The 27,127-nt window shown below is 42.7% G+C and overlaps 1 protein-coding gene across 5 annotated transcripts in view; it reads right to left on the bottom strand.

Moving 5' to 3' along the window:
- SUCO (SUN domain containing ossification factor) overlaps positions 1-27,127 on the bottom strand; it is a 129,506-nt gene that overhangs the window by 65,477 nt on the left and 36,902 nt on the right. For 4 of the 5 annotated variants that reach the window (XR_008844748.1, XM_056523261.1, XM_056523262.1 and 1 more), the window contains exons 2-6: positions 22,309-22,417; positions 18,097-18,213; positions 12,479-12,624; positions 3,526-3,663; positions 832-982 (exon numbers count right to left, since the gene is read on the bottom strand). Coding sequence is in view for 4 of the 5 variants with exons in the window: in XM_056523261.1 (XP_056379236.1) it covers positions 832-982; positions 3,526-3,663; positions 12,479-12,624; positions 18,097-18,213; positions 22,309-22,417 (661 nt within the window). In the remaining variant the exon portion in view is untranslated. The remainder of the gene's footprint in view (positions 1-831; positions 983-3,525; positions 3,664-12,478; positions 12,625-18,096; positions 18,214-22,308; positions 22,418-27,127) is intronic. The other variant, XM_056523263.1, reaches the window with a different exon arrangement.

Genomic DNA, 27,127 nt, shown 5'->3' with positions numbered 1-27,127 from the left:
TATTACTGGGGAAACACGTCAAGATATGATATTATAAATGTAATCATAATTATTTTAAAAGGGGTCGCTCGGGGATAGATAAAACCTGTGCAGAGTGTCAAAATGTATAATAAAGCAATTTACTAATATGATATTACCCAATGTGAACAGATCATGCATTTCAGTTGTGGGTTTCTTCCTGTAACATTACAGGGAACAGCAGCTCCATCCCTACTGCCCCCCTCCCCTCCTGTCAGCAGGGAGGAGACCAGCAAAGACCAGAGAAGGGAGTCGGTATTATTACTCTTTAAATATCTGACTCATTAGATAAGGCAGCAGAACACCGTTCTTAGTTACAGTAGTTTCCATCAAAACCGGCTCCCTGCTGCCTTACCTAATCAGTATTAAATACAATGAGCAGCAAAGACAGCTTCCCCCTTTACATTACTGGTCTCCTGCCTGGTGAAAGGAGGGGACTGTATCCTCTGCTATAAACACAAATTTAGCCCTTATAGATAGAACTTCAGAAGGAACTATAGGACCTATAATACAATTCCAACTTACACATCATATTTGGGGCTAAAGTGAAATGCATACAGACTGATGTAAAGTCCAAAGCTGACCGGACCCAATCAATGTCTAATGGCGAGATTGGTAGGGACACAGTCAGCTTATTAACCCTCCCCCGATTGAGAACAAATGCACTCTTGCAAAAATGCACTCTTGCAAAACTACAACTTTTAGCATACCTGGACAGCCAAAGGCTGTCCGAGCATGCTGGACGTTGTAGTTTTGCAACAGCTGGGGGGGGGGCAATGGTTGGGGAAAAAACGCTGTACTTTCACCTCTCACCTCTTTCTCTAACTCTCTTGAAAAATTGAGAGATAACTTCTGCTTTTCTGGGTCCTTCTCCAGCGTTGACGCTTGGGCCTCTGCATCGGATGATGTGGCTTTTTGTTTTTTGCTTGACACAGAGATATTTTCCACATGTTCAGTGACAAAACTATTGGGGGTAAAAGGAGAGGGAAAAAAAAAAAAAAAAAACGACAATATAGACAAAAAGATCTGTTTGACTGCGGTAATAAATGCACATCTCTGGAAGCGAGGAAGCGATGACACAGCAACAACACGGCATGAATAAGAACACGGATGACAATACGCACAATGACCAGCCCCATCTTCTTGACATAACATAATCCACATTCTCAAGAATGGATCAGTCGGTTGTCTTGCCCCCGCCACCCCCCATTGTCTGTCACATTTTTATTTTTAATTATTTTCTTCATTTTTTTTTTTTTTGCATCAATTTAAACAAAAAGCAAAACATGCAGCTGCAAAAGCGTAAAGGAAAAAAGCAAAAAAGTCAACTGATGCTAATATTTGTAAGAGTAAGAAAACTTTAAAAAGAAAACTGTCAGCCTGTTCACCCACAATACACTGGGTTATAGTGTGGATGGACAGGAGGCCATAGGAGGGGTCACTTAAATTGATCCAGTAGGTCCTGAGATACTCAGCGCAAATCCCGCGCAAAAAAAAGGCGTTTTGGAGCAGATTTTGTAAGCGAACATTCCGCTCACACCTTAACCAGTGTGAACATATCCTTACAGTGAAGCCTCGTTACTCCTGACACTGCGCAGAACTCTCGTGTTACACAGGGTGAAATCTTACAGCGCATGCGCTCTGCCGACAGAGCGCTGCACTCACGTGACTTGTGACTCCACTTCACTAGGACATGGAGTTGAAAAATGTGAATATTCAAATAGAGGGGGCGGTATTAGGACCTGACTGAGGGAGGTAGAGGTCAGCCAGCCGGCGGGGGTCCCCGTCTCCTGCGCTCAATTCCCTGGATGCGGCAACGGAAATTCAGAAGCAGGTATCTCAGGACCTACTTGACCAATTTAAGTAGGTGACCCTCTATGGAATCCTCCATGGTTTAGGGTGAGTGAACAGGCTGACACATTTCCTTTAAGATGGTGCTCAGGAAAGAGGGTGCTGTGTTTGAAGCCTTGCAATGCTCCATGGGAAAAATATACATGCAAATTAGCTCTCCTGCAGAAGTCAGAACAGTCTCTGGTGCAACCTACAGGATTCTCCCAGTGTAAGTCAAAGCAAGTAACCATAGGTCACGATTCCACTACTAACGCTGGTTGGGATTCGTAGGGTTAGGGCCGATAATCCTAAACCTTCTCACTGAAGCGGCTGCTGCCATTTTGAGCTATTCAGCCAAAACGAATCTGCCAAATTTGCCAAAAATGGGAAATTTGGAACAAGTTTAATCCATTTCAAACCAATTTGCTTATTTCTAATGACAAAGGGTATTCACCCAAGCAGATGAGCTTCATCCGATTTGAGGAGACTAATTTGGCTAACGTCCAGAGGCTTTTATTGGTCATATATTGACCTACAAGGTATTAAATAAACACTAAGTTTGTTTTTCCTCACATAGTTAACCCTCCCCCTCTGGCTCGCTCTATCTATGTATCTAGCAGTATATATATATATATATATATATATATATATATATATATATATATATACACACATATTTATTATCAAGATATATATTAGTTATACACCTCCCATCCATCTCTGTTAACTGCTGCTGCTACCTTTATGGGATCAGGATATATAGTAGTCATACACCTCCCTTCCAGCTCTATCAGTATACTGCTGCTATCTCTATGTGATCAGAATATATAGTAGTTATACACCTCCCCTCCAGTTCTATCTGTATACTGCTGCTGCTGCTATCTGTATGAGATCAGGATATATAGTAGATATGCACCTCCCATCCAGCTCTATCTGTATACTGCTACTATCTCTATGAGATCAGGATATATAGTAGGTATGCACCTCCCCTCCAGCTCTATCTGTATACTGCTGCTACTTTTATGGGATCAGGATATATATACTAGTTATACACATCCCCTCCAGATCTCTAAGGGATCACGATATATATAGTACTACAGTACTTGCTACAGTTGAGCAAATGGGGTCCATTTTAAAGCATTTTAGAAAATCGCAACAAAAAAGCGACCAAGATGCAGTAAAAATTTACTGTATGAACAATACCTAAAGGCTTCAAACATTTGTAACACCTCAGTTGTGATTAAAGGTAAAAAAAAAAAAAAAAAATCCCAGAGCGCTTCATAAACTATAGGTGGCACTAGAGAGACTGTTTCTTTCCATCTGGAGTAGAGGTAATTTGCATAAAAAAAAGATGGTGGCCAAGACTGAAGCACGATCATACTGTCTTCCTATACATGTATGGGAACAGAATAAAAGTCTCCCCTAAAATGTGCTAAAGCAGAAATGTCCCAACTACTGCAGAGACCTCCGGAAGCCTTTCAGTTGCACTTGTGCTTTGATGTATTTCATGCATGAACAATGCGCAGATTTACAGGCGCCAATTAACAAGCGAAGCATGAGAGCCATGGGATGCTGAGCGGCCAGAGCAGCGCATGAGGATTTACCTTGTCCTGGTTTAGCAATGATAGGTTTTTGTTTTTTTTTGCTTTAAGAAGCGCGGCCTACTTCAATACTCACCTTGCCGATGGATCAATAAAGGAAGGCTCGCTCTGAGACTGAACCTCTAGCGCCCCCCCAATGTCACAGTCAGGTTCTGACTGCTCAGTATCACTAGAGCTGACTACAGGGAGAGGAGCGCTGGACGCTTCTATTGCACTGAAGGGAAGAGAAATAACAGGCTTGTTTACCGGGGGGAATCGGGAGTGTGAAAAGCTTAAAACCATGCAAAAAACTAAAAAATAAATAAAAAATAAGAAAAACAATATAAATAGGACATTAAAAGGCGGATAGAGCGAGCCAGAAAAGAATAAGAGAAGCACAAGGAGGAGGCGGCAACATCAGATCATATCATGGATTAAAGGGGCACTCTGGAGGGGGGGGGGAAAAAGGCAAAAAACTAGTGTGAGAAAATTATACAGAGATTTGTAACGTACTTCTATATAAAAAAAAAAAATGTAAATAAGAAAATAAAATACAAATACAAAAAAAAAAAAAAAAGGAGAGCTGCGGCGGGAAACTTTACATTCCCTTGTGCTCGGGCTGCAAAAATAGAAAAAATCATTTTTAACTTGTTCCTACATTTCCCCGTTGCGCCGATTGGCGCAACAGGGAAACGTAGGAAGGAGAGTTAAAGGGGTACTCCAGTGGAAAACATTTTTTTAATATAAATTAACTGGTGCCAGAAAGTTAAACAGATTTGTAAATTACTTCTATTAAAAATCTTAATCCTTCCTGTACTTATCAGCTTCTAAATACTACAGTGGAAATCATTTTCCGTTTGAAACACAGAGCTCTCTGCTGACATCACGAGCACAGTGCTCTCTGCTGACATCTCTGTCCATTTTTAGGAACTGTCCAGGGTAAAAGGAAATCCCCATAGCAAACATATGCTGTTCTGGACAGTTCCTAAAATGGACAGAGATGTCAGCAGAGAGCACTGTGCTCGTGATGTCAGCAGACAGTTCTGTGTTTCAAAAAGGAAAGAATTTCCACTGTAGTATTCAGCAGCTAATAAGTACAGGAAGGATTAAGATTTCTTAATAGAAGTAATTTACAAATCTGTTTAACTTTCTGGCACCAGTTGATTTAAAAAAAAAAATATATATATATATATATATATATATATATATATATATATATATATATATATATATATATATATATATATATATATATATATATATATATATATATATATGTTTTTCACCGGAGTACCCCTTTAAGCTTTTCAGTACTTATCAGCTGCTGTATATTCCAGAGGAAGTTGTGTAGTTCTGACCAGAGTGCTCTCTGCTGACACCTCTGTCCATGTCAGGAAGTGTGCAGAGCGGAAGAGGTTTGCTATGGGAATGTGCTCATTCTCCAGACATTCCCGACAAGGACAGCAGAGAGCACTGTGGTCTGACTTGAAAGAACTACACAACTTCCTCCAGGGCATACAGTACTGGGAGTGCTTGAGATTTATTTGTATTTTTATTTTTTGTTTTGTTTTATTTTGTTTTGTTTTATTTTGTTTTGTTTTTTTAACTAGAAGTCATTTGAAAAGGTGTAAAAAAAAAATTTAAAAAATTAAAAATAAATAAAAACTTTCTGGCACCAGATGATTTGAAGAAAAAAAATAAAAAATCCCTCCAGAGTTTCCCCTAAAGAGGCATCTGCAATCAAGGCTGTGGGGTCAGCAATGTAACTGCGCTATAGCCGGATTGTATCACTGCAATGCTTCAGAGCATGGTGCCTGCAGAAAGCGTGGCCACTAAAGCCGCCCATGATCACTAGCGGTGCTCTCCACCCCCTGGCTCCCCCAGCTGTTCCCATACTACAACCAAAAGGCTGTCGGGGCATGATGGGAGCTGCAGTATGGCAACCACTGAAGTGCCACTTATTGGGGGACACCGGACAACAGAGAGTCAAGTCTGCAGTAATGTGCAAGCAAAAAAAATAAAAAAAATTTTAAATAATAAAATACAATAAAATTTAACAAAAAGTAGGTTTTAGCAAGATAGATTTTTCTTAAGGGGTATTTTATTATTATTATTATTTTTTATTTTTATTAAATGGGACCAGAAAGTTAAAACAGATTTGTAAATTACTTCTATAAAAAAGATGTTTACCCTTCCTGTACTTTTTAGCAGCTGTATGCTACAGAGGAAATTCTTTTCTTTTTTAATTTACTTTTTAGTCTTGACCACAGTGCTCTCTGCTGACACCTGATGCCCGTATCAGGAACTGTCCAGAGCAGGAGAAAATCCCCATAGCAAACCTATGCTGCTCTGGACAGTACCTGACACAGACAGAGGTGTCAGCAGAGAGCATTGTGGACAATACAAAAAAGAAAAAAAAAAGAAAAGAAAAATAATTTCCTCGGTAGCATACAGCTGCTAAAAGGTACTGGAAGGGTAAAGATTTTTTAATAGAAGTTATTTACAAATCTGTTTAACTTTCTGGCACCAGTTAAAAAAAAAAAAAAAAAAAAAAGTTTTCCACCGGAGTACCCCTTTAACCCCTTGACTGGTGCCCATGATCTTACCCTGACCATCTGTTAGGGCAGTGTTTCCCAACCAGGGTGCCTCCTGCTCTTGCAAAACTACAACTCCCAGCATGCCCGGTCAGCCGAAGGCTAGGAGGTGTAGTTTTGCAACAGCTGGAGGCACCCTGGTTGGGAAACACTGTTAAGGGTATGTTCACACTGAGCAATTAGCGCAGAATTCCGCACGCTGAACATTAGTGTGAATATTTCTTCCGCTGACCTGTTCACACTGCGGAATTTTTAGCGGTAGACAATTCCGCCACTGAAATTGATCCGCGCACAGAACATGTTCATTCTTTACGTGGAAGTCTGCGAGAACTGCATAGTCATTGGTCGTGCGGGAATCTCCACGCGGAGATTCCGTTCACATTACGTCGTGTGAACATACCCTTAGAAGAGAGGATGGCAGTTATAATGGGGCAACCCCATTAGGTTCCCCTATATTTTTGGGGTAAATTCCCCAAAAAAAACTTTCCTGTGATTTGAATAGCAGAACATGGGGCCCAGACTGGAGGTCGTACTGGGTCATCACTGCCGGTTCGGACTGGGGAGTCACCACTGCTGTGTCCTGGACCGTTTAACTCCTTATATGAGGTGACTACAGTATATTCCACCCTGTCTGTGTATATGAGGGGCGTCATTACTTATGGCCATTATAGAATATTGTATATGGTGTTGTGGCACTTATGTCAACCTTGCTGGATTTGTGTCAGCCGGTACATGTACTGCGCAGGTGCGATCACACCCCCATCCCTGTTTCCAAACACGACTTCAGTCAGACAGAAGCAAGCGATGACAGAGCTATTCTATTCCGTACAACAAAAATAGAAAAAAAAGCAAACACAGCCGCACATCCACCATTTGTAATTTGATCTACTTGCTTCTCAGCATAATTTCAAAAACAGGTTGTTAGTACTGTATACATTGTTATCAAAAAGTACAAGCCCACTCGCCACGTCAAGGCCACCTAGTCAGAATGGGTCCCTAACCTAACACTGGCGTAGCGCCGGGCGGCGTCCACTGCCTCTGAGACACCATGCCCACAGAGGGAACGACCCAGAGGCCGGCAGCCCCACTACTGCCTGACCAAGCCCTCGGATCACACCATTTCACTCATTCGGACCAGACATTTTTAATTAGCAGGAGACTGTATATGGGTTTCCTTCCAGCCCTCTGGCAGGGAGCACATGGTAGGTGTTCATACTGGTGTGGTTCTTTGTGGCGGCCATTGTTACTGTGATGCTTTGTCTGTGAGGTGGGGTGGCCCAGAGCAGGGGGCTTGGTCGGGCAGTAGTGGGGCTGCCTGGCCACTGGGTCGCTCCCCCTGTGGGCATGGTGTCTTTGAGGCAGTGGTCGCCGCCCGGTGTTACGCCAGTGTTATGTTAGGGACCCACTCTGACTAGGCGGTCTTGACGTGGCGATTGGCTTGTACTTTTTGCTCAAAATGTACAGTGGTCCCTCAACATACGATGGTAATCCGTTCCAAATGGACCATCGTTTGTTGAGGGATCCATGCAATGTTAAGTATAGGACAGTGGTCTACAACCTGCGGACCTCCAGATGTTGCAAAACTACAACACCCAGCATGCCCGGACAGCCAACGGCTGTCCGGGCATGCTGGGTGTTGTAGTTTTGCAACATCTGGAGGTCCGCAGGTGGTAGACCACTGTTAGATGAAGTTGTACTCGCTTGTCCCCACCGCTCCGGACCGTCCCCGCTGCCCGGGATGTCGCCATCTATTGCTGTGGCCGCGTCCCCGACGCTCCGGTAAGGCCTCTGCTTCCCCGGCAACCGCGCTCTCCGTCGCCGCCCTAACATCACTACGCACGCCGCTCCTATTGGATGACGGGACGGCGTGCGCAGCGACGTGGTGCCGACGATGGAGAGCGCCGATGATGCAGGGGATCCCGAAGATGACGCGCCGGAGCCCCGAGGACAGGTAAGAGACATCACCGGAGCTCACGGGGCACCGTAAACGGCTATCAGGTGGCAGCTGAAGTAGTCTGCGCTGCCGGATAGCCGTTTATGCGATGGCCCCGACATACAAAAGCATCGTATGTTGAAATTATCGTATGTCGGGGCCATCGTAGGTCAAGGGGTCACTGTATACAAACAATCTGTTAGTTTTTGAAATTATGCTGAGAAGCAAGTAGATCAAAATACAAAATGGTGAATGTGCGGCTGTGTTTCTGTGTCTCCATTTTTGTTTGCCATTCTTTTCCGCTCTTTTTTCTTCCTCCGCGATAAGCACTAGGTGGGCAGAGCAGTACAGCTAGGTAGAGAACAACAAGCAGAATGGCTCTGCCATCGCTTGCTTCTGCCTGTGAGTGACGCCAGGTTTAGGTCCAGATTTCTGAGAAGTTTCAACATTTCCACAACGGCCTTTTCGCACCCACCTGCTGGCTCCATCTCAGCTGCAGACTATCCTGTACAATATAGCTCCCATACGCCCCCTGATGAAGCTCCGTGTGAGTGGAACGATGGGTCACACGGCTCTGTGGATGTTAACATATGGCTGTCTGCTTTCTTTTTTTATTCTTTCAAGTGTTTATGCAAGTGTTGACTCAGTCCCCCATCTACATGCGATTACGTATATATCCACTTTGGCGTGTTTTCTATTGTGTGGGGTGGGCGGGTGCTCCTCTTTAGATGGTTTGTGTGTTTATATGTTCCAATTTTTTTTTTATTAAAATATGTTTGGCATGGAATTTTTTTTGGGGGGGGATTATTATCTGCCCTGTTTCAGTTTGTGTAGTAGATCCCAATATTAGTACATCTACGGGTTCTAATTTTTTTGGTGATTTAAAAAAAAAAAAAAAGGGGATACTACTAACTACCCCTCTGTAACAAAAGTAGCAGCATAGAAGTCTAACCTGTGAATCTAACACTTAGACATTAATCCTGCAGAATCTGTGTCTGTGTTCCTAGGTTCACTTTCTCTCTTCCTCACTCATCATAGACTTGTATGGGCTGTGTAACCTGATGTCAGGGCAGCTGAAACCTGTCTTCAAACTACTAAAAAGACAGATGTTCCTTAGTGATGAGCAGATGAAGGGCAAGGGGAGAAGTAAAGGGGTGAAGGGAAACAGCCTTGTAAGTGCAGAAGGAGACATAAGAACTTATAAGATATATTACAAAAGTTTCTTCCAGTCACTTATGCTATTCATTTATGCAAAGTTGTTTGAGGTGACAGTTTCTTACCGCTGGGTTTAGTGATAAGTCTGGGTCTCAACACACACATCCCTACACATGAAAAAACAACTTTTGCTATATCCTAGAGACACGTCAAAACTGCGGTACTGCAGCAGCTGCAAAACTACAACTCCCAGCATGCCCGGACAGCCTTTGGCTGTCCGGGCATGCTGGGAGTTGTAGTTTTGCAACAACTGGAGAGCTGCAGGATGAAGGAACGACATTTTAGAAAAGTGCACACAGACCTATATAAAATACAAAAAAGCAACATCTATGAGTATAATACAGTTCTCTAGTTGCCTGGAATACCCCTTTAAACAGATTACTTCTATATAAAAATCTTAATCCTTCCAGTACTTATTAGCTGCTCTATGCTCCACAGGAAGTTCTTATCTTTTAAAATTTATTTTCTTTCTGACCACAGCGCTCTCTGCAGGACACCTCTGTCCAGAGTAGGAGCAAATCCCCATAGCAAACCTATCCATCCTGCTCTGGACAGTTCCTGACACGGACAGAAGTGTCAGCAGAGAGCACTGTGGTCAGACTGGAAAGAACTACACGACTTCCTGTAAAGCATATAGCAGCAAAGTACTGGAAGGATTAAGATTTTTTTAATAGAAGCAATATACAAATCTGTTTACCTTTCTGGCACGAGTTGATTAAAAAAAGTTAAAAAAATTAAGAATTTCCACCGAAGTACCCCTTTAATGGCGATATTGATGGCGGCTTATTTTACTCGCTATACAACTGCAGAAGATTGATGCCTCCTAGACAGCTAATGACGTGACAGCCGACTATATGTCATGGTGGGACAAGAGCCTCCTGCGATTAGTGGGGTCATATTGATTGGACCCACAATGATCAGACACTTATCCCCTCATCCTGTGAACCGGCAATAAGGGAGTTATCCCAAATTAAGACATAAGTGTGAAGTGTTGACAAGCCTCTCACAAGTCCATGTTGTTGATAGTGATGCCAGCTGTGAGAACCGGAGAAGACTTGGCACATCTTAGGTACGAGGTTGTGGACCAAGATACCCAACTAGCGAGAAGTGTCAATTACTAAACCCCCGAGCAGCGCCCAGGACTGCTCAGCAGGCTTCATTTTCTTTACTTTCTAAACCCAGTCAGCTGTAAGAGGAATTCACACCCAAATGTTAAAAAGTAGTTTACTGGCCCCTGGCCCACCCCTTCACTCACTGCCAACATAGTTTAAGTCGCCCCATGACTACGTTCCCAGCACTGCAGGTAACCACAGGTGAGCCCAGTCACTGGCTGGAGCCCCCAAATGGCGTATGGGGATGCCATCCGGGCACTTTCATCAAACAATGGTGCCGGACCGGGAGTAAACAGAGGGGTAATTTATTGTCTCCAGCCATTGCCTGTGGGTGGGGAAACCCCTCAATGTTGCCCATAAGACTCCCCAATAATGCAGGATAAGTCCGTGTGTTGCAAAATGACACATCTTATTACAGATTGCTGCGGTTCTGCAACGTGTTTTTTTTTTTTTTGGTCTTGAAACACAGGTGAAATGTGTTAAAAACCGTAATTCACATAAAAACTGCACGGTCAAAAAGAGTGAAGAAACTCCCCATATTACTAATAACATTACTTCGGAATATGTAGAACAGTGTTTCCCAACCAGGGAGCCTCCACCTGTTGCAAAAGTACAACTTCCAGCATGCTCTATAATGTCCTCCATGCTGCTGCTACTTCTGAGGGTGTGCTATAAAGCAATGTTTCACAACACAGCTATTGCAAAAATACAACTTCCAGCATGCTCCATAATGTCCTCCATGCTGCTGCTGCTTCTGAGGGTTTGCTATAAAGCAATATTTCACAACACCGCTATTGCAAAACTACAACTTCCAGCATGCCCTGACAGCCTTCGGCTGTCCGGGCATGCTGGGAGTTGTAGTTTTGCAACAGCCAGAGGCACCCTGGTTGGCAAACACTGATGTAGAGGTATATTAAAAAAATAAATAAAATAAATAGCACTATATACACAAATTTACATGACCAATATATTCCCGCTGTCATAGTGCTTAATACTCCAGCTGTATACACAATTCTCCACAGCTGAAACCTCCCAGGACTCCCAGATGGCTGGATATCTGGTCAGGCAGTAATATGACGTCTAGCTACAAAAAAGTGTTTATCAACCAGAGTGCGTCCAGCCTTTGTCTGTCTGGTTATGCTGGGAGTTGTAGTTTTGCAACAGCTGGAGGAACCCTGGTTAGGGAACACAGGTAGTGTGAACAAAAGGAAAAGAAATATGGGCTGCAAGATCAGACTACACAGATCTAATTTGTTGTCTGTCACCATGGAGACTCATAGCTGCGCATAGGAGCTGCTGAAGCAAAATAGGAAGTTTTTCGTCAAGACTTCTTGAAAAGTTTTCTTCATTTTAGACACAGACAAAAACGAAGCTTTTTGTGAAGGTGAACAAAGCCTTTATAGGGGGGAATGGTACTGTGTAGCTGGGTGCATAATTAAAGGGGTACTCCGCCCCTGGCATCTAATCCCCTATCCAAAGGATAGGGGATAAGATGTCAGATCGCCGGGGTCCCGCTGCTGGGGACCCCGGGGATCGCTGCTGCAGCACCCCGCTATCATTACTGCGCAGAGCGAGTTCGCTCTGTGCGTAATGACGGGCGATACAGGTGCCGGAGCAGCGTGATGTCATGGCTCCGCCCCTCATGACATCACGGCCCGTCCCCTTAATGCAAGTCTATGGCAGGGGGCGTGACGACCGCCACATCCCCTTCCCATAGACTTGTATTGATGGGGAATTGAGCGGGAATCCCGCTGCGAGTTACGCTACCATTGATTTAAATGGGTCCACAGACAGTCCGCAATAGTGTCAGATTTGCGGACTGTCCGCGGACCCATTCAAATGAATGGTAGCGCAACTCAGTGGGTTTCCCGCAGCAGGAAATCTGCTGCTAGTTACTAGCGTGTGAACGCACCCTTATGATACGGGAATACCATCTTCAGAGCTAGACTTTTAACCAGCAGAAGGTTGCGGTACTGTTATTGTGAAGATATTATTTTACATGGTAGAACAGCTTTACCAAGTATCTCTATTGAAAATAATTTTTTCAGTCAAAAAGGAAAAAAACAAAAAAAAAAAAAAAAAAAATACATAAAAAATAAAAAAAACAGACAACATAAATTAAATAAAAAATAAGAATGACTGTCCAATAATACATGGGGTGATAATATTCCACTGTGAACGTATGAGGAGACTCACTCAGGCAGGGGCTCCGGAGGGATCTCTGAGGTAGATGAACTGGAAATGTTTTCTACGCTTGTCGCCAGGCTCATCGCCGCTTTCTCCATGTTGCTTGTGTCAATGTCGCCGATGGGGACGTCCAGCACCTGCGCTGGTTTTTTGCCCTGCGCAAAAGTCAAAATGTCACATTATAAAAGCAGGAAAAAAAAAAAGTATAATAATAATAAATAATAATAAATATAATTAAAATAATAATAATAAATAATAATAAATATAATTAAAATAATAATAATAATAATAAATAATAATACATAGATAAATATACAACAATATCATTAAGGGTCAATTCACACGGCGGAATTCCACTTGCGGAAAGCCCAATACACTTCTATGGGATTACGTACTCCCGTTGACACTTCGCAATTTCCGCTTGCGGAAATTCCGAAGTGTCAACGGGAGTGCGGAATCCCATAGAAGTGTATTGGGCTTTCTTTTGAAAAATATGCAGGCGGAAATTCCCCTGTGTGTATAGACCCTAAGGGTACGTTTACACGGGCGAATTACCTGCAGAATTTCTGCAGCATATTTGCTGCGGAAAATCCGCAGGGGATTTTGATACCATTGACTTCAATGGGTAAGCAGAAAATCCGCAATAGTGGCAGATTTTCAGATTTTTTTTTAGGTCAATGTTTCCGCAGCAAACACGTTGGAGACCACTGAAATAAAGAATCGCTGATATTTATAAGGGTAGGGTCACACATAGCGGCATCCGCGGGGGTATCTGACGCCATTGATGCGCTACTGACCGTTCCTTGAGTGTGCGCCTCCTGCTTTGTCTGCACATTGACACACAACGATCTGCAAGTCGAGCGTGCATGCGCAGTGTACTCAGACAAAACTACAACTCCCAGCATGACCAGACAAAGGCTGGAGGCACTCTGGTTGATAAACACTTTTTTGTAGATAGACGTTGTATTACTGCTTGACCAGATATCCAGCCCACTGGGAGTCCTGGGAGGTTTCAGCTGTGGAGAATTGTGTATACAGCTGGAGTATTACACACTGACAGCGGGAATATATTGGCCATGCAAGTGTATATAGCTACAATTTTTTTTTTTTTTTTTTTTAGAAAGCATAGCGCAAAAAAAAAAAAAAAAGTACAGTGATCCCTCAACTTACAGTGGCCTCAACATACAATAGTTTAAACATACAATAGTCTTTTCTGGACCATCGTAAGTCGAAACCAGACTCAACATACAATACTACGGACAGTGCAGTTCTGTGAAACATGTCAATGAACTGACCAATCAGAACGGGCATTCACTTGTAAAACTCCTTTATTACTGAAGTGTATGCACTGACTGGTGTCTGGTAGCGCCCCCTACAGTACAGGGAGGTATTACATGTTCTGTACTCTTTACCTGTATTACTAAAGTGTATGCACTGACTGGTGTCTGGTAGAGCCCCCTACAGTACAGGGAGGTATTACATGTTCTGTACTCTTTACCTGTATTACTGAAGTGTATGCACTGACTGGTGTCTGGTAGAGCCCCCTACAGTATAGGGAGGTATTACATGTTCTGTACTCTTTACCTGTACCAGGATCAGCTGCTCTTTTGGACACCAGGTGAGGGCGGCTCCACGTTACTTTTTTAGGACATTGCGTGCACTGTACAGGACCCCGAAGAAGCTCCTGTCCTCTACATAGACCAGTGCTTCCCAAGCAGGGTGCCCCCAGCTGTTGCAAAACTACAAATCCCAGCATGCCCGGACAGCCGAAGGCTGTCCGGGCATGCTGGGAATTGTAGTTTTGCAACAGCTGGAGGCTCCCTGCTTGGGAAACACTGACCTAAACAGTGATTTGCAGCTCCCAGCAGATCTTTCTTACTTTCATATGTACGATCTTGCTTTATCTGTATTAGTTATCTACTTCTTTTTATTTAATTCTCACTTTTTCCTATTTTTGGATGACATTTTGGTGCCTTTAGAACCAATTACCAGGTTTCCATAGAGTTCTGGTCTCAACATACAATGGTTTCAACATACAATATTAATTGGTTCCGGGACGACCATTGTAACTTGAGGGAACACTGTAATATGTTACTCAGGACCCAATCCTGATCATGTGCATATCATTTTTAATGTGTCTTGGACCTATATATCCTGAGATATAAGCATTTATCTGCTGGTGAGTTACTTTATCATTGTGCAGGCTGGAGGGGGCGTGTCAGTCTGGGCTGGAGGGGGCGTGTCAGTCTGGGCTGGAGGGGGCGTGTCAGTCTGTCTCCCTCACAGGAGCAAGCCTGGGCAGTCAGCCAATCAGTACTCTCTACTCTGTAACCCTTTCCTCTCTGGTTTTATGCTGTGTCATGTGTCAGAGGAAGATACTTGGAGCTTGTCTGCAGTAATCAGAAGACATTATGGGGAATTCATAACAGGATAAAATGTATAAATATAAGAATAGATCTTTATAAAATTAGTGCAAGGATTTTTTAGATAAAAGTACAGCATTTTTATGACTACATGTTCTATCTGTTTTATCTTCTAGTAAAGCTGGATGCTAATCAGCATAGCTGTCACTATGTGTGTCATTCATCTTTCACCCACTCCTGAATGTCTGATCAACTTCTTTGTCATTCAGGAGTCCGAGAAAGCTTTGACTATTTCAGCTTGCTGGGAGTTGTAGTTTAGTAACAACTGAAGCTGCAGTGTTTGTAAATAACTGTGTTAGAGCAGTGTTGCCTCCAGCTGTTGTAAAACTACAGCTCCCAGCATGTCCACACATCCTTTATCTGTAGTTTTGCATACACAATAGAAATCTCCTATACTGGATACCGGTATGCTTTACGGCCGGTATCCAGTATGCTGTAAAATCTAGACTAGTCTGTCTGGCTCAAAGACCGGCGACCCCTAATGGTGGCTATTTTGAGCTTGAATTTCAGGTGAAAATTTTTTTTTTTTAACAGGTGTATATTGTGAAATGTCATTATAATGAGCCCTGCAATATATGAAAAGTTCTTAATGACAGTGCCTCTTTAATATATCTCTACATCAGTGTTTCCCAACCACGGTTCATCCGGCTGTTGCAAAACTACAAATACCAGCCGTTAGCTGTCCGGGCATGCTGGAAGTTGTAGTTTTGCAATAGCTGTGTTGTGAAACATTGCTTTATAGCAAACCCTCAGAAGTAGCAGCAGCATGGAGGACATTATAGAGCATGCTGGGAATGTAATGGGGAGTTTCTTCCATCTTTTGACCGTGCAGATTTTGTGTGAATTATGGTTTTTAACTATTTCATAACATTACTGCGGAATATGTAGAACAGTGTTTCCCAACCAGGTAGCCTCCAGCTGCTACAAAACCAACTATCAGCATGCTCTTTAATGTCCCCCATGCTGCTGCTACTTCTGAGGGTGTGCTATAAAGCCATGTTTCACAACACAGCTATTGCAAAACTACAACTCCCAACAGGCTCTATAATGTCCTCCATGCTGCTGCTACTTCTGAGGGTGTGCTATAAAGCAATATTTCACAACATAGCTATTGCAAAACTACAACTTCCAGCATGCCCGGACAGCCTTGTAGTTTTGCAACAGCAAGAGGCACCCTGGTTGGCAAATTTACATGCTGGGAGTTGTAGCTTTGCAACAGCTGGAGGCACCCTGGTTAGGAAACGCTGACCCATGGATTGCTTCTACAAGCAGACAAAGAAGGACACAAGGGCACAGCTGGAGGCACACTGTAGGCACGGTCGGTAGCGCATCCACAGCTTCAAATATGCTATGTGACCCTACCCTTATAGTGCGTAGGGGGAATTTTTGAAGTGAAGGATTTTTCTACACTTATTTGTAAGGTAGTAACTTGAACGTGTGCTAAATTCATTACATGGTGGCAAGACGTGATCAATATGGCGCTGGTACATGGTTTTGGAAATTACTTTTCAGTGCACCACTTTGGTCACTTCTCAAACTTTTTTTTTAACCTGTTGCACCAAAATGTGAGACTTTTTACAAACCCTGTGCACAGCTAGATTTGTGACAAGTTGACAAGCTACTGCATAAAGTTGTTCAGACTAAAACAGAAGAATTTTAAAAATAGCATCTAAAGCAAGAGTCAAAATTAAAATAAGTCACGAAAAAGCAACAAAGCAACACCACAAAAACAGGGTAAAACCAATGATAAATCAATCACCTGTGTCTTGGAGGTATCAAGTGAACACTGCCACAATCCTGCCAAGGCCACTGCACATCTCTGAATATTCCAGGTTGAGACAACAGAATTAAGTGGTTCAATATCTTTTTTTGGACATTTTTATTTCTATAAATTAAAAATGGGCACTGACACTTAAAAAAAAAAAAAATATGTAAAAAACACAATGTAGACACATGTCAAAAGTTTATCAAATGAGCTAACGGAGGAGCATGTTTTATCAACTGGTGCCAGAAAGTTATACAGATTTGTAAATAAAATCTTAATCCTTCCAGTACTTAGCTGCTGTATGCTCCACAAGAAGTTTGTCACGATTACGTGGTACGGAGCAGGAAGAGGATTGCCTTTAAAGAGATACTCCGGTAGAAAACAATTTTAAATCAACTGGTGCCAGAGAGTTAAACAGATTTGTAAGTTACTTCTATTTCAAAAATTTTTAATCCTTCCAGTACTTATCAGCTGCTGTATGCTCAGCAGGAAGTTGTGTGACTACAGTGCTCTCTGCTGACCCCTCTGTCCATGTCCGGAACAGAGCAGAGTAGGAGCAAATCTCCCATAGCAAACCTCTCCTGCTCTGGACAGTTCCTGAAATGGACAGAGGTGTCAGCAGAGAGCACTGTGGTCACACAACTTCCTGTGGAGCATACAGCAGCTGATAAGTACTGGAAGGATTAAGATTTTTTTAAATAGAAGTAATTTACAAATCTGTTTAACTCTCTGGCACCAGTTGATTTAAAATTGTCTTCTACCGGTGTACCTCTTTAAAGGCATCCTCTTCCTGCTCCGTACCATGTAATCGAGACAAAAACTCACAAAGTCAGTCTAGGGTTGTCGAAAGTTTTTTTTTTAAGTGTCAGGTACAAAATAAAATGAAGGCCTTCCCATCAGCGTTAGGAGCTCCATTTGCTGATTCAGCAGGGGGTGAAGAAAAGGAAAAAAATGTTTAAAAATAAAATAAAAAATCATCATGTAGGTAAGGGTTTTTCTCTTCCGCTAAAATCCTGCAAAGTAACAGATACCAAACAGAAACCTAATGGACCCAGTTCAAAGTCAATGGGACCTGTCGGGATCCGTTTGTGTCCCGCATGACATTTGTTCATGTGTAACCTTCCTTCATTGCCGATTTTCGTTTTCATCCTTGCCGATCTGTTCCAATGTTTATTTTAAGTGTGGATGAAGCAGAACATTCTAGCTCTCCATGTCCTGTATGTGATCCCATAGAGATCACTGGTAATAATCCTAATATACAGGACAGGTGTAATACAGACACATTCCTAAGTCCCGGCCTGATGGCGGACGATGATCCGAGCTGACAGCCGTCAATTCAGGTCCATCACACACAGTCAAGCCGGGGCTTACCTACGTAATATGGACGCCAAAACGCAGCTGTAGTGCAGCCACATGCGGGGCCCCTGACATTGAATTACCGTCTCATCTTGAGCGCAGTCTAATGTGACATCTTCTGCTGCTGCTGCTGCTGCTGCTGCTGGACCCGGTGGCGGAGATTCTACCGCTTCTAAAATCTTCGTTGGCTCCTTTTCCTCCTATATCATAAAACACAAGAGAACGGGACGTTTTATAGACCATTCAATGCATAGTCACGTTTACCTTAAAGGGAACTTGTCACCTATTTATGCTGCCCAAACCGCGCAGGCCGCACAAGGCCAACACTACGATTTACTCTGAAATATAAAATTATAGCAGTAGCTGGATCGGCCCGATTAAAGTGTCTGGAGACTGTGATAGGGAAACCTTGTGACGTACATGTATGTCGCGGTGTGTAAAATGACAGGACACGGCAGCGTACGTGTAAGGGTGGGTTCACGCTGCAATTTTACTGTACGGGTACGGCTGGGGGGGGGGGGGAAGCGAAAACTGGGCGCTCCCGTATACCATCCTGATCAGGCCCGTATCTCAATTTCAATGAGCCGACCGGAGTCAAACTGTGACTCCGGTCGGCTCATTTTTGCCCCGTATCTGGTTTTGTGACAGGACCAAAAACTGCGGCATACCTGGGTTTTAAGTCCGGTGGGAAAACTGGGTACGGGGTAAAATTGAGCCGACCGGAGTCTCCGTTTGACTCTGGTCGGCTCATTGAAATTAAAGGGGTTATCCAGGAAAAAAAAGGATAGATAGATTAAGATGAGAGATAGATTAAGATGAGAGATAGATTAAGATGAGAGATAGATTAAGATGAGAGATAGATAGATTAAGATAGATAGATAGATAGATTCTACGTTAATCTATCTCAACTGGCTCCAGAAAGTTAAACAGATTTGTAAATTACTTCTATTTAAAAAATCTTAATCCTTTCAGTACTTATGAGCTTCTGAAGTTAAGGTTGTTCTTTTCTGTCTAAGTGCTCTCTGATGACACCTGTCTCGGGAACCGCCCAGTTTAGAAGAGGTTTGCTATGGGGATTTGCTTCTAAACTGGGCGGTTCCCGGGACACGTGTCATCAGAGATTACTTAGACAGAAAAGAACAACCTTAACTTCAGAAGCTCATAAGTACTGAAAGGATTAAGATTTTTTTAATAGAAGTAATTCACAAAATCTGTTTAACTTTCTGGAGCCAGTTGATATATCTATATCTATATCTATATCTATATCTATAAAAAGTTTTTTCCTGGAATACCCCTTTAATGAGATACGGGCCGGGTCCGGATGGGATACGGGAGTGCCCAGTTTTCGCTCCCCCCCAGCCGGATCCGGTTCCCATACAGTAAAATCAAAGCGTGAACCCACCCCAAGTCGTATGACCTTTAGGGGGTAAAAGGCTGTGATAATGTATACGCGTTTTAGAGACTCCAGGTCAGTGGTCTCCAAACTGTGGACCTCTAGCTATTTCAAAACTACAACTCCCAGCAGGCCCGGACAGCCAACGGCTGTCCGGGCATGCTGGGAATTGTAGTTTTGCAATAGCAAGAGGTCCAGTTTAGCGACCGCTGTTCTAGGTTATGGGTCAGTGCACTGTTATAAGGCCGAGGGCCATAGAAAGAGCTTATATGGGGTCACTACAGTGTAGATTAGTGTCTCTGTATTACAGTATGGTGACTGGTGACAATGCAGCTGGATGACATCTGCTGCGTTATCTCCAGGCCCATCGGTAATCACCGAAAAAGTCCCAGCAATAGTCCTGAGAACCCCCTAGGGCGGTTCAGGTCTCGACAGACATATCACCCCCCCGCCCCTTGCCCTGGAGTGTATTGAGGCCTCATTTGACATTCCACAATCCTGTATTACAACATAGTGAGGACGGGGTAGTGTCATTTCACACGCAGGTCAGTCAACATGTCTGTAAATAGCGGTCAGGGTGACATTGTGGATTTGTTCGATGCCATATCCAGAGCATGGAGGCTGAATCCGTGCTTAGGCCATGTGTGATCTGCTGTCCCAACCAGGGACCGTGCATCAGGCCGGGACTACAGAGACCTTCTATAGAGTTACTGACCGGTTATATCTATTCAGTCATCACTGCAGGCACCTCAGGGGGCTCCATTGTTCGGTATAGTTAAAGGGGAACTCTGGTACATTACATCTTATCCCCTATCCACAGGATATTGGATGAGTGTCTGATCGCGGGTGGTCCGACTGCAGAGAGTGTTCTAAAGCTTTGTAATCAGAACCAGTGTAATGAAGAAAACTGTGTCCTTGTAGCAGAATGTGACCCGTCAGACACCTTTTTCTGCTTAAGGCTGGGTTCACACCACGTTTTGTAACTACGGTTCCCGTATACGGCTGGGAGGAGGGGGCGGGGCTTAATCGCGGCGCCCGCACTCAGCCGTATTCGGGAACCGTATTTAATGCATGTCTATGAGCCGACCGGAGTGAACCGCAGCCTCCGGTCGGTTTCGTTTTTGGCCGTATGCGGTTTCCCGACCGCAGGCAAAAACGTGGCCGACTGCGTTTTTGCCTACGGTCGGGAAACCGCATACGGCCAAAAACGAAGCCAACCGGAGGCTGCGGTTCACTCCGGTCGGCTCATAGACATGCATTAAACACGGTTCCCGAATACGGCTGAGTGCGGGCGCTGCGATTAAGCCCCCTCCTCCCAGCCGTATACGGGAACTGTAGTTACAAAACGTGGTGTGAACCCAGCCTTACAGTCTGGTGCCTCTCACTCCCTAATCCGAATCCTGATCCCTAATGCTAACACCTACCCACAACCCCAAACCTAATCCAAATCCCACAACCCCAAACCTAATCCAACCCCTAATCCTAGTTCTAACCCCAACCCCTAATCCCAGTTCTAACCCCAACCCCTAATCCCAGTTCTAACCCCAACCCCTAATCCCAGTTCTAACCCCAACCCCTAATCCCAGTTCTAACCCCAACCCCTAATCCCAGTTCTAACCCCAACCCCTAATCCCAACCCCTAATCCCAATCCCAACCCCTAATCCCAATCCCAACCCCTAATCCCAATCCCAACCCCTAATCCCAATCCCAACCCCTAATCCCAATCCCAACCCCTAATCCCAATCCCAACCCCTAATCCCAATCCCAACCCCTAATCCCAATCCCAACCCCTAATCCTAATCCCAACCCCTAATCCTAATCCCAACCCCTAATCCCAATCCCTAATCCCTAATCCCAAATCCCAATCCCAACCCCTAATCCTAATCCTAATCCCAACCCCTAATCCTAATCCCAACCCTTCTCTTGCCGTGGTTGACATGCCCCTCCATGTATCTCTATGGGAGAGCCGGAGATGCAGCCTTCATGTATCTCTGACTCTCCCATAGAAATACATGAAGGAGGCCGTGTTGATCACATAGCGGTCAGCATAGCATTGATCAGTGTTATTGGCACTCAACTGCTCCTGCCTGGATCTTTGGCACGGAGCAGTGAATCGGCGATTGGACGGCAGGAAAGGTGGTAAGAGACCTTCTTCCGTCCGCTCAGCTGACCGGTATGTCGCGGTTTAGCCGCAGCAGTCCCGATCAGCCCACTGAGCTACCGGGAGTTAAATTAACCTCTTTTAGACGTCTAAAAGGTTAAAGGAGTAGTCCAGTGGTGACCCAGTGGTGAAAAACATATCCCCTATCCTAAGGATAGCGGATAAGTTTGAGATCGCGGGGGGTTCGACCGCTGGGGCCCCCTGCGATCTCCTGTACGGAGCCCCGACAGCCCGCGGGAAGGGGGCGTGTCGACCTCCGCACGAAGCGGCGGCCGACACGCCCCCTCAATACAACTCTATGGCAGAGCCGGAGCACTGCCTTCGGCAATCTTCGGCTCTGCCATAGAGATGTATTGAGGGGGCTTGTCGGCCGCTGCTTCGTGCGGAGGTCGACAGCCGTTATCTGTCTGGAGAGCTGGGGCCCCCGTACAGAGAGATCGCAGGGGGCCCCAGCGGTCGGACCCCCCGTGATCTCAAACTTATCGTTTTTCACCACTGGACTACCACTTTAATGCCGGACATCAGCTTGATCGGCTAGGTCGAGCATTAGCCGTGGGTCCTGGTTGCTTATAGCAACCGGGACCCACGGGGTATGATGCACGCTCACCTGCTGAGTACGTATCATACCTCTGGAGACGCAGACGGCAAGGGGCAAGGGGTTAAGCACCCCTCCCCCACCACCATAGGGGGATGAAGTGCCATCCAACATACTGGATCCATCTATCATTTATTCCATGTACCTCTTTCTTCGCGGACTCATCTTCGCCTATTTTACTGTCTATATTCTCAGCAACTTGTTCTGCAGGAATAATTGGGTCCTCAGTACAGAACACATGACTGGATGGAAGCCTGAAAGAAGAAGAAGAAGAAAAATAAATCAGACTTTGCAACAACATGTGCCACATATACTGTGAAGATGATCTAAAATAATTAATAAATATATATATATATATATATATATATATATATATATATATATATATATATATATATATATATATATATATATATATTACAAATATTAATAAAAAAATAAAAAAATAAACACATGACATTCATATAATTTTTATTTTAGGTAAATATGGTATATTATTTTTTTTGTTACTATGGAATATGAATCGAAAGAATCAAAAATATATATTTTATATACATACAGACACATTTACAATCATTTACAATCACTGTTTAATAAGGTGATTGAACGCCAGCACCATCATTTTTTATTCTAGCTCATTCATTCCTTCCCCAAGGTACTTCTTTTAAAAGGGGTACTTCGGTGGAATTATTATTATAATTTTTTTTTTAACGATCCTGCTCTTTGTATCAGATCACAGCTTTGCCAAAAAGCAACCAGGGTCCCTGTCTCCTCATTGGTTCAGCCGCTTCTCTCTCTCCCTCCTCCCCTGAAGCTCGACCTACTCTGTTCGGCTGCTGTATAAACACAAGCCCATCCAGAGCTGATGGGGCGGTCAGATTTCCATCAAGTACAGATTTAATAAAAATAATCCTCTGGTATGAATAAAGATGGACTTCAGGTCATTTTTGCACATGTACTAAGGAAGAATGATAGGAAATTGTTTTCCTCCAGCAAGGAATCATTGTTTTCTGTGTACTACGAAAAGTGCGCTCGGAACAGGGAATAAGTTAAGAACTGAACAGTGAAATAAAGACTAAATGAACGATTTCAGTAAAATATTCTTAAAAAATAAAAAAAAATAAAAAGTGTGTATATAAAATAGAAAATAATAAATAAATAATAAAATATAATATAATATAATAAGAAATAATTAATAATTAAGAAATAATTAATAATTAAGAAATAATTAATAATTAAGAAATTATAAAGAATTAATAATAATAAAAAGAATTAATAATAATAAAAATAATTAATAATAATAAAAATAATTAATAATAATAATAATAATAAGAATTAATAATAATAAAAAGAATTAATAATAATAATAATAATAAGAATTAATAATAATAATAATAAGAATTAATAATAATAATAAGAATTAATAATAATAAGAATTAATAATAATAATAAGAATTAATAATAAGAATTAATAATGAGAAATAATAATAAGAAATAATAATAAGAAATAATAATAAGAAATAATAATAATAGAAATACCTAGTAGAAATAAATAGAATAAATAGAAATAAAAATTATAATAACTAGAAATAATATTAATATTAACTACGGTATTTATTACTACTATTACTAATAATCGTAAATAATAGTAAAATATTCCGTGGGCCCCATCCATTGCACAAATTTCCAGTTTATCATAAATTGGCGCATATTTGCAGAATGTACAGAGGAAGCTCTGGGATAACGTGGCTCAGCCGCAGCATGTACAGCAGTGTTACCCTAACCAGTGTGCCTCCAGCTGTTGCAAAACTAGAACTCCCAGCATGCCCGGACAGCCAAAGGCTCCGCTAACCACACAGCACACAAAACTAGAAAACAAAAAAACAACAACCTTGTATTTAATCCTGCACCAAATCCACAGCTGCCTCCCCCATAATTCTGCCGGACTTCAGAGCTGAAATCTGCCAGGGTCCTCTCCCAATAAGCCAAAAGCCACCAGACAATACACAGTAACCGTATGTATCCGTACACCGACAGCTTCTACATAAACGTCCCTTAATGTATGAAAAGGCTTTGAGAAAACCAGATGGCGCAACAGATGCGAACAGAGCCTGGAAATACGAAAACTGAAGCGCGGTGCACATGGCGGCATCACACGGCAGTCAATACACCGGCTAAATATAGCTTATGGGAGACGATAAAAAAAGGGAAAAAATACAAAATCAAATCATTGAGAGGCGATAAAAAAGACCCCTGTAGAATATTTTCCTTCCGCGAAATCCATTGTATTTTACTATTCTAGTACAGTGATCTGCGTCCTCTAGAAGGAAACACGAAACGCGTTGTCATTTTATGCTTTTATTATACCAATAAACCTTTTATTTATATACCGCTGCTGCCCTCCATGCATTTGTGACAGGGCAGCACCTCTAAGGGGCCCCGGCCGGAACACGATCCGCACCAGTGAGTGGAATACCCTGAACTCCTCTCCATACACTATACTGCCTGACCGAAGTCATCGATGACCAGGACAGGACGCAGGGCTGCCACGAGGACTTTACCTGAGTGAATACATTCATCCACACACTTAAAAGGGGTCTTCCAGGCAAAAACTTTTATATATATCAACTGGTTTCGGAAAGTTAAACAGATTTGTAAATTACTTCTATTAAAAAATCTTAATCCTTCCAATAGTTATTAGCTTCTGAAGTTTTCTGTCTAACTGCTCAATGAAGATGTCACGTCCCGGGAGCTGTGCATGATGGGAAAATATCCCCATAGGAGCTGGACAGCTCCCGGGACGTGAGTCATCAGAGAGCAGTTAGACAGAAAACAACAACTCAACTTCAGAAGCTAATAACTATTGGAAGGATTAAGATTTTTTTAATAGAAGTAATTTACAAATCTGTTTAACTTTCCGGAGCCAGTTGATATATAAAAAAAAAGTTTTTGCCTGGAATACCCCTTTAAAGGGGTACGCTACTGGAAAGCTTTTTTTAATTATTATTATAATTTTTTTGTTTGTTTGCTTAAATCAACTGGTGCCAGAAAGTTAAAACAAACAGATTTGTAAATTACTATAAAAAAATAAAATAAAAAAAAATATTAATCCTTCCAGTACTTAGCTGCTATTTGCTCCACAGGAAGTTCTTTTCTTTTTGAGTTTCCTTTCTGTCTGACCACAGTGCTCTCTGCTGACATCTCTGTCCATTTTAGGAACTGTCCAGAGCAAGACAGGTTCCTCCTACTCTGGACAGTTCCTAAAATGGACAGAGGTGTCAGCAGAGAGCACTGTGGTCAGACAGAAAGGAAACTCAAAAAGAAAAGGAACTTCCTGTGGAGCATACAGCAGCTAATAAGTACTGGAAGGATTAAGATTTTTTAATAGAAGTAATTTACAAATATGTTTAACTTTCTGGCATCAGTTGATTAAAAAATAATAATAATAATAATTCCAGTGGAGTACCCCTTTAACAGTGTTGTGCCTGCAGCGCAACACTAAGAGGTGAGCGTGCAATCTCACCCCCCTTTGCTCCTTTTGAATAGTTTCGAGCTTTCTATTCCATCACTTTTTACTGGAAATTGCTGCACTTAGAGAGCGCCTGCGCTTTATTCCATATTACAGTCCCATAGAGAGATTGTACAGTATCACAATACACAAGACCACAAATGTATTCTAAGATTAAAGGGGTACTCCAGGGGTACTTAATCAACTGGTGCCAGAAAGTTAAAACAGATTTGTAAATTGCTTCTATAAAAAAAAAAAAAATCTTAATCCTTCCAGCACTTATTAGCTGCTGACTACTACTCCGCGAGGAGGTTCCCGGCGTCCTCGCCAGCTCACCTGTCTGACACTGTACCTCTGCCTTTTATGTTTCATGAATAAAGGATAAGAAATCACGACTTCGGTGAGTGCCATCTCATTATTTCTTTATTGCACTATTGAAGGTTTACTTTTGCTCTGCTGATTGAGCACCACCTATAGTGGAAGTTATTCACCTGCACTCGCACTCTTCCGGACCATCAGCAGTGCCGGTCTATACCTCACCACATTAGATTTGTCAATTACTTCTAATAAAAAAACTTAATCCTTACAGTACTTATTAGCTGCTAAATACTGCAGAGGAAATTCTATTCTTTTTGGAACACAGAGCTCTCTGCTGACATCACAAGCACAGTGCTCTCTGCTGACATCTCTGTCCATTTTACGAACTGTCCAGAATAGGAGAAAATCCCCATAGCAGACATATGCCGCTCTGGACAGTTCCTAAAATGAACAGAGATGTCAGCAGAGAGCACTGTGTTCCAAAAAGAATAGAATTTCCTCTGTAGTATTTAGCAGCTAATAAGTACTGGAAGGATTAAGACTTTTTTTAATAGAACTTTCTGGCACCAGTTGATTTAAAATAAATTAAAAAAAAAAAAAAATTTTCCACCGGAGTACCCCTTCAATTTAATTTCTAACATTTCTCTCACCGTCATTAATAAATTATCAGGTTCATAAAAAAAGGTCACGGGCAACGACAGAGCAGCTGCGGCGGCTCACCTGGGGGTGCGGAGGTTACCAGGATTAGCAGGGATTGACATTTTACAACACGAGAAGTCGCTGAGCTCACAGAATAAAAAGGTCATCGCCGCAACTTCAAGACAACTCTTCTGAAAATACTATGGAAGTCACGCTAAATCCCAAGGTATGTACGACAATCCGTCACCATTTCACTACGGCCAAAAGAGGAAACCCCCAAAACATAGGATCGATCTCCCTCTCAGAAAGTTAAACAGATTTGTAAATTACTTCTATATAAGAATCTTAATCCTTCCAGTACTTAGCTGCTGTATGCTCCACAGGAAGTTGTGCAGTTCTTTCCAGTGGGACCACAGTGCTCTCTGCTGACACCGCTGTCCATGTCAGGAACTGTTTTAACCAGGAGCAATTCCCCATAGAAAACCTCTCCTTGCTCAGT

The sequence above is a fragment of the Hyla sarda genome, chromosome 6 (genome assembly GCF_029499605.1).
Source record: "Hyla sarda isolate aHylSar1 chromosome 6, aHylSar1.hap1, whole genome shotgun sequence".
Classification (NCBI taxonomy): Eukaryota; Metazoa; Chordata; class Amphibia; order Anura; family Hylidae; genus Hyla; species Hyla sarda.
Note: the sequence above shows the minus strand (reverse complement) of the source record. Positions and strands in the feature narration are given on the sequence as shown.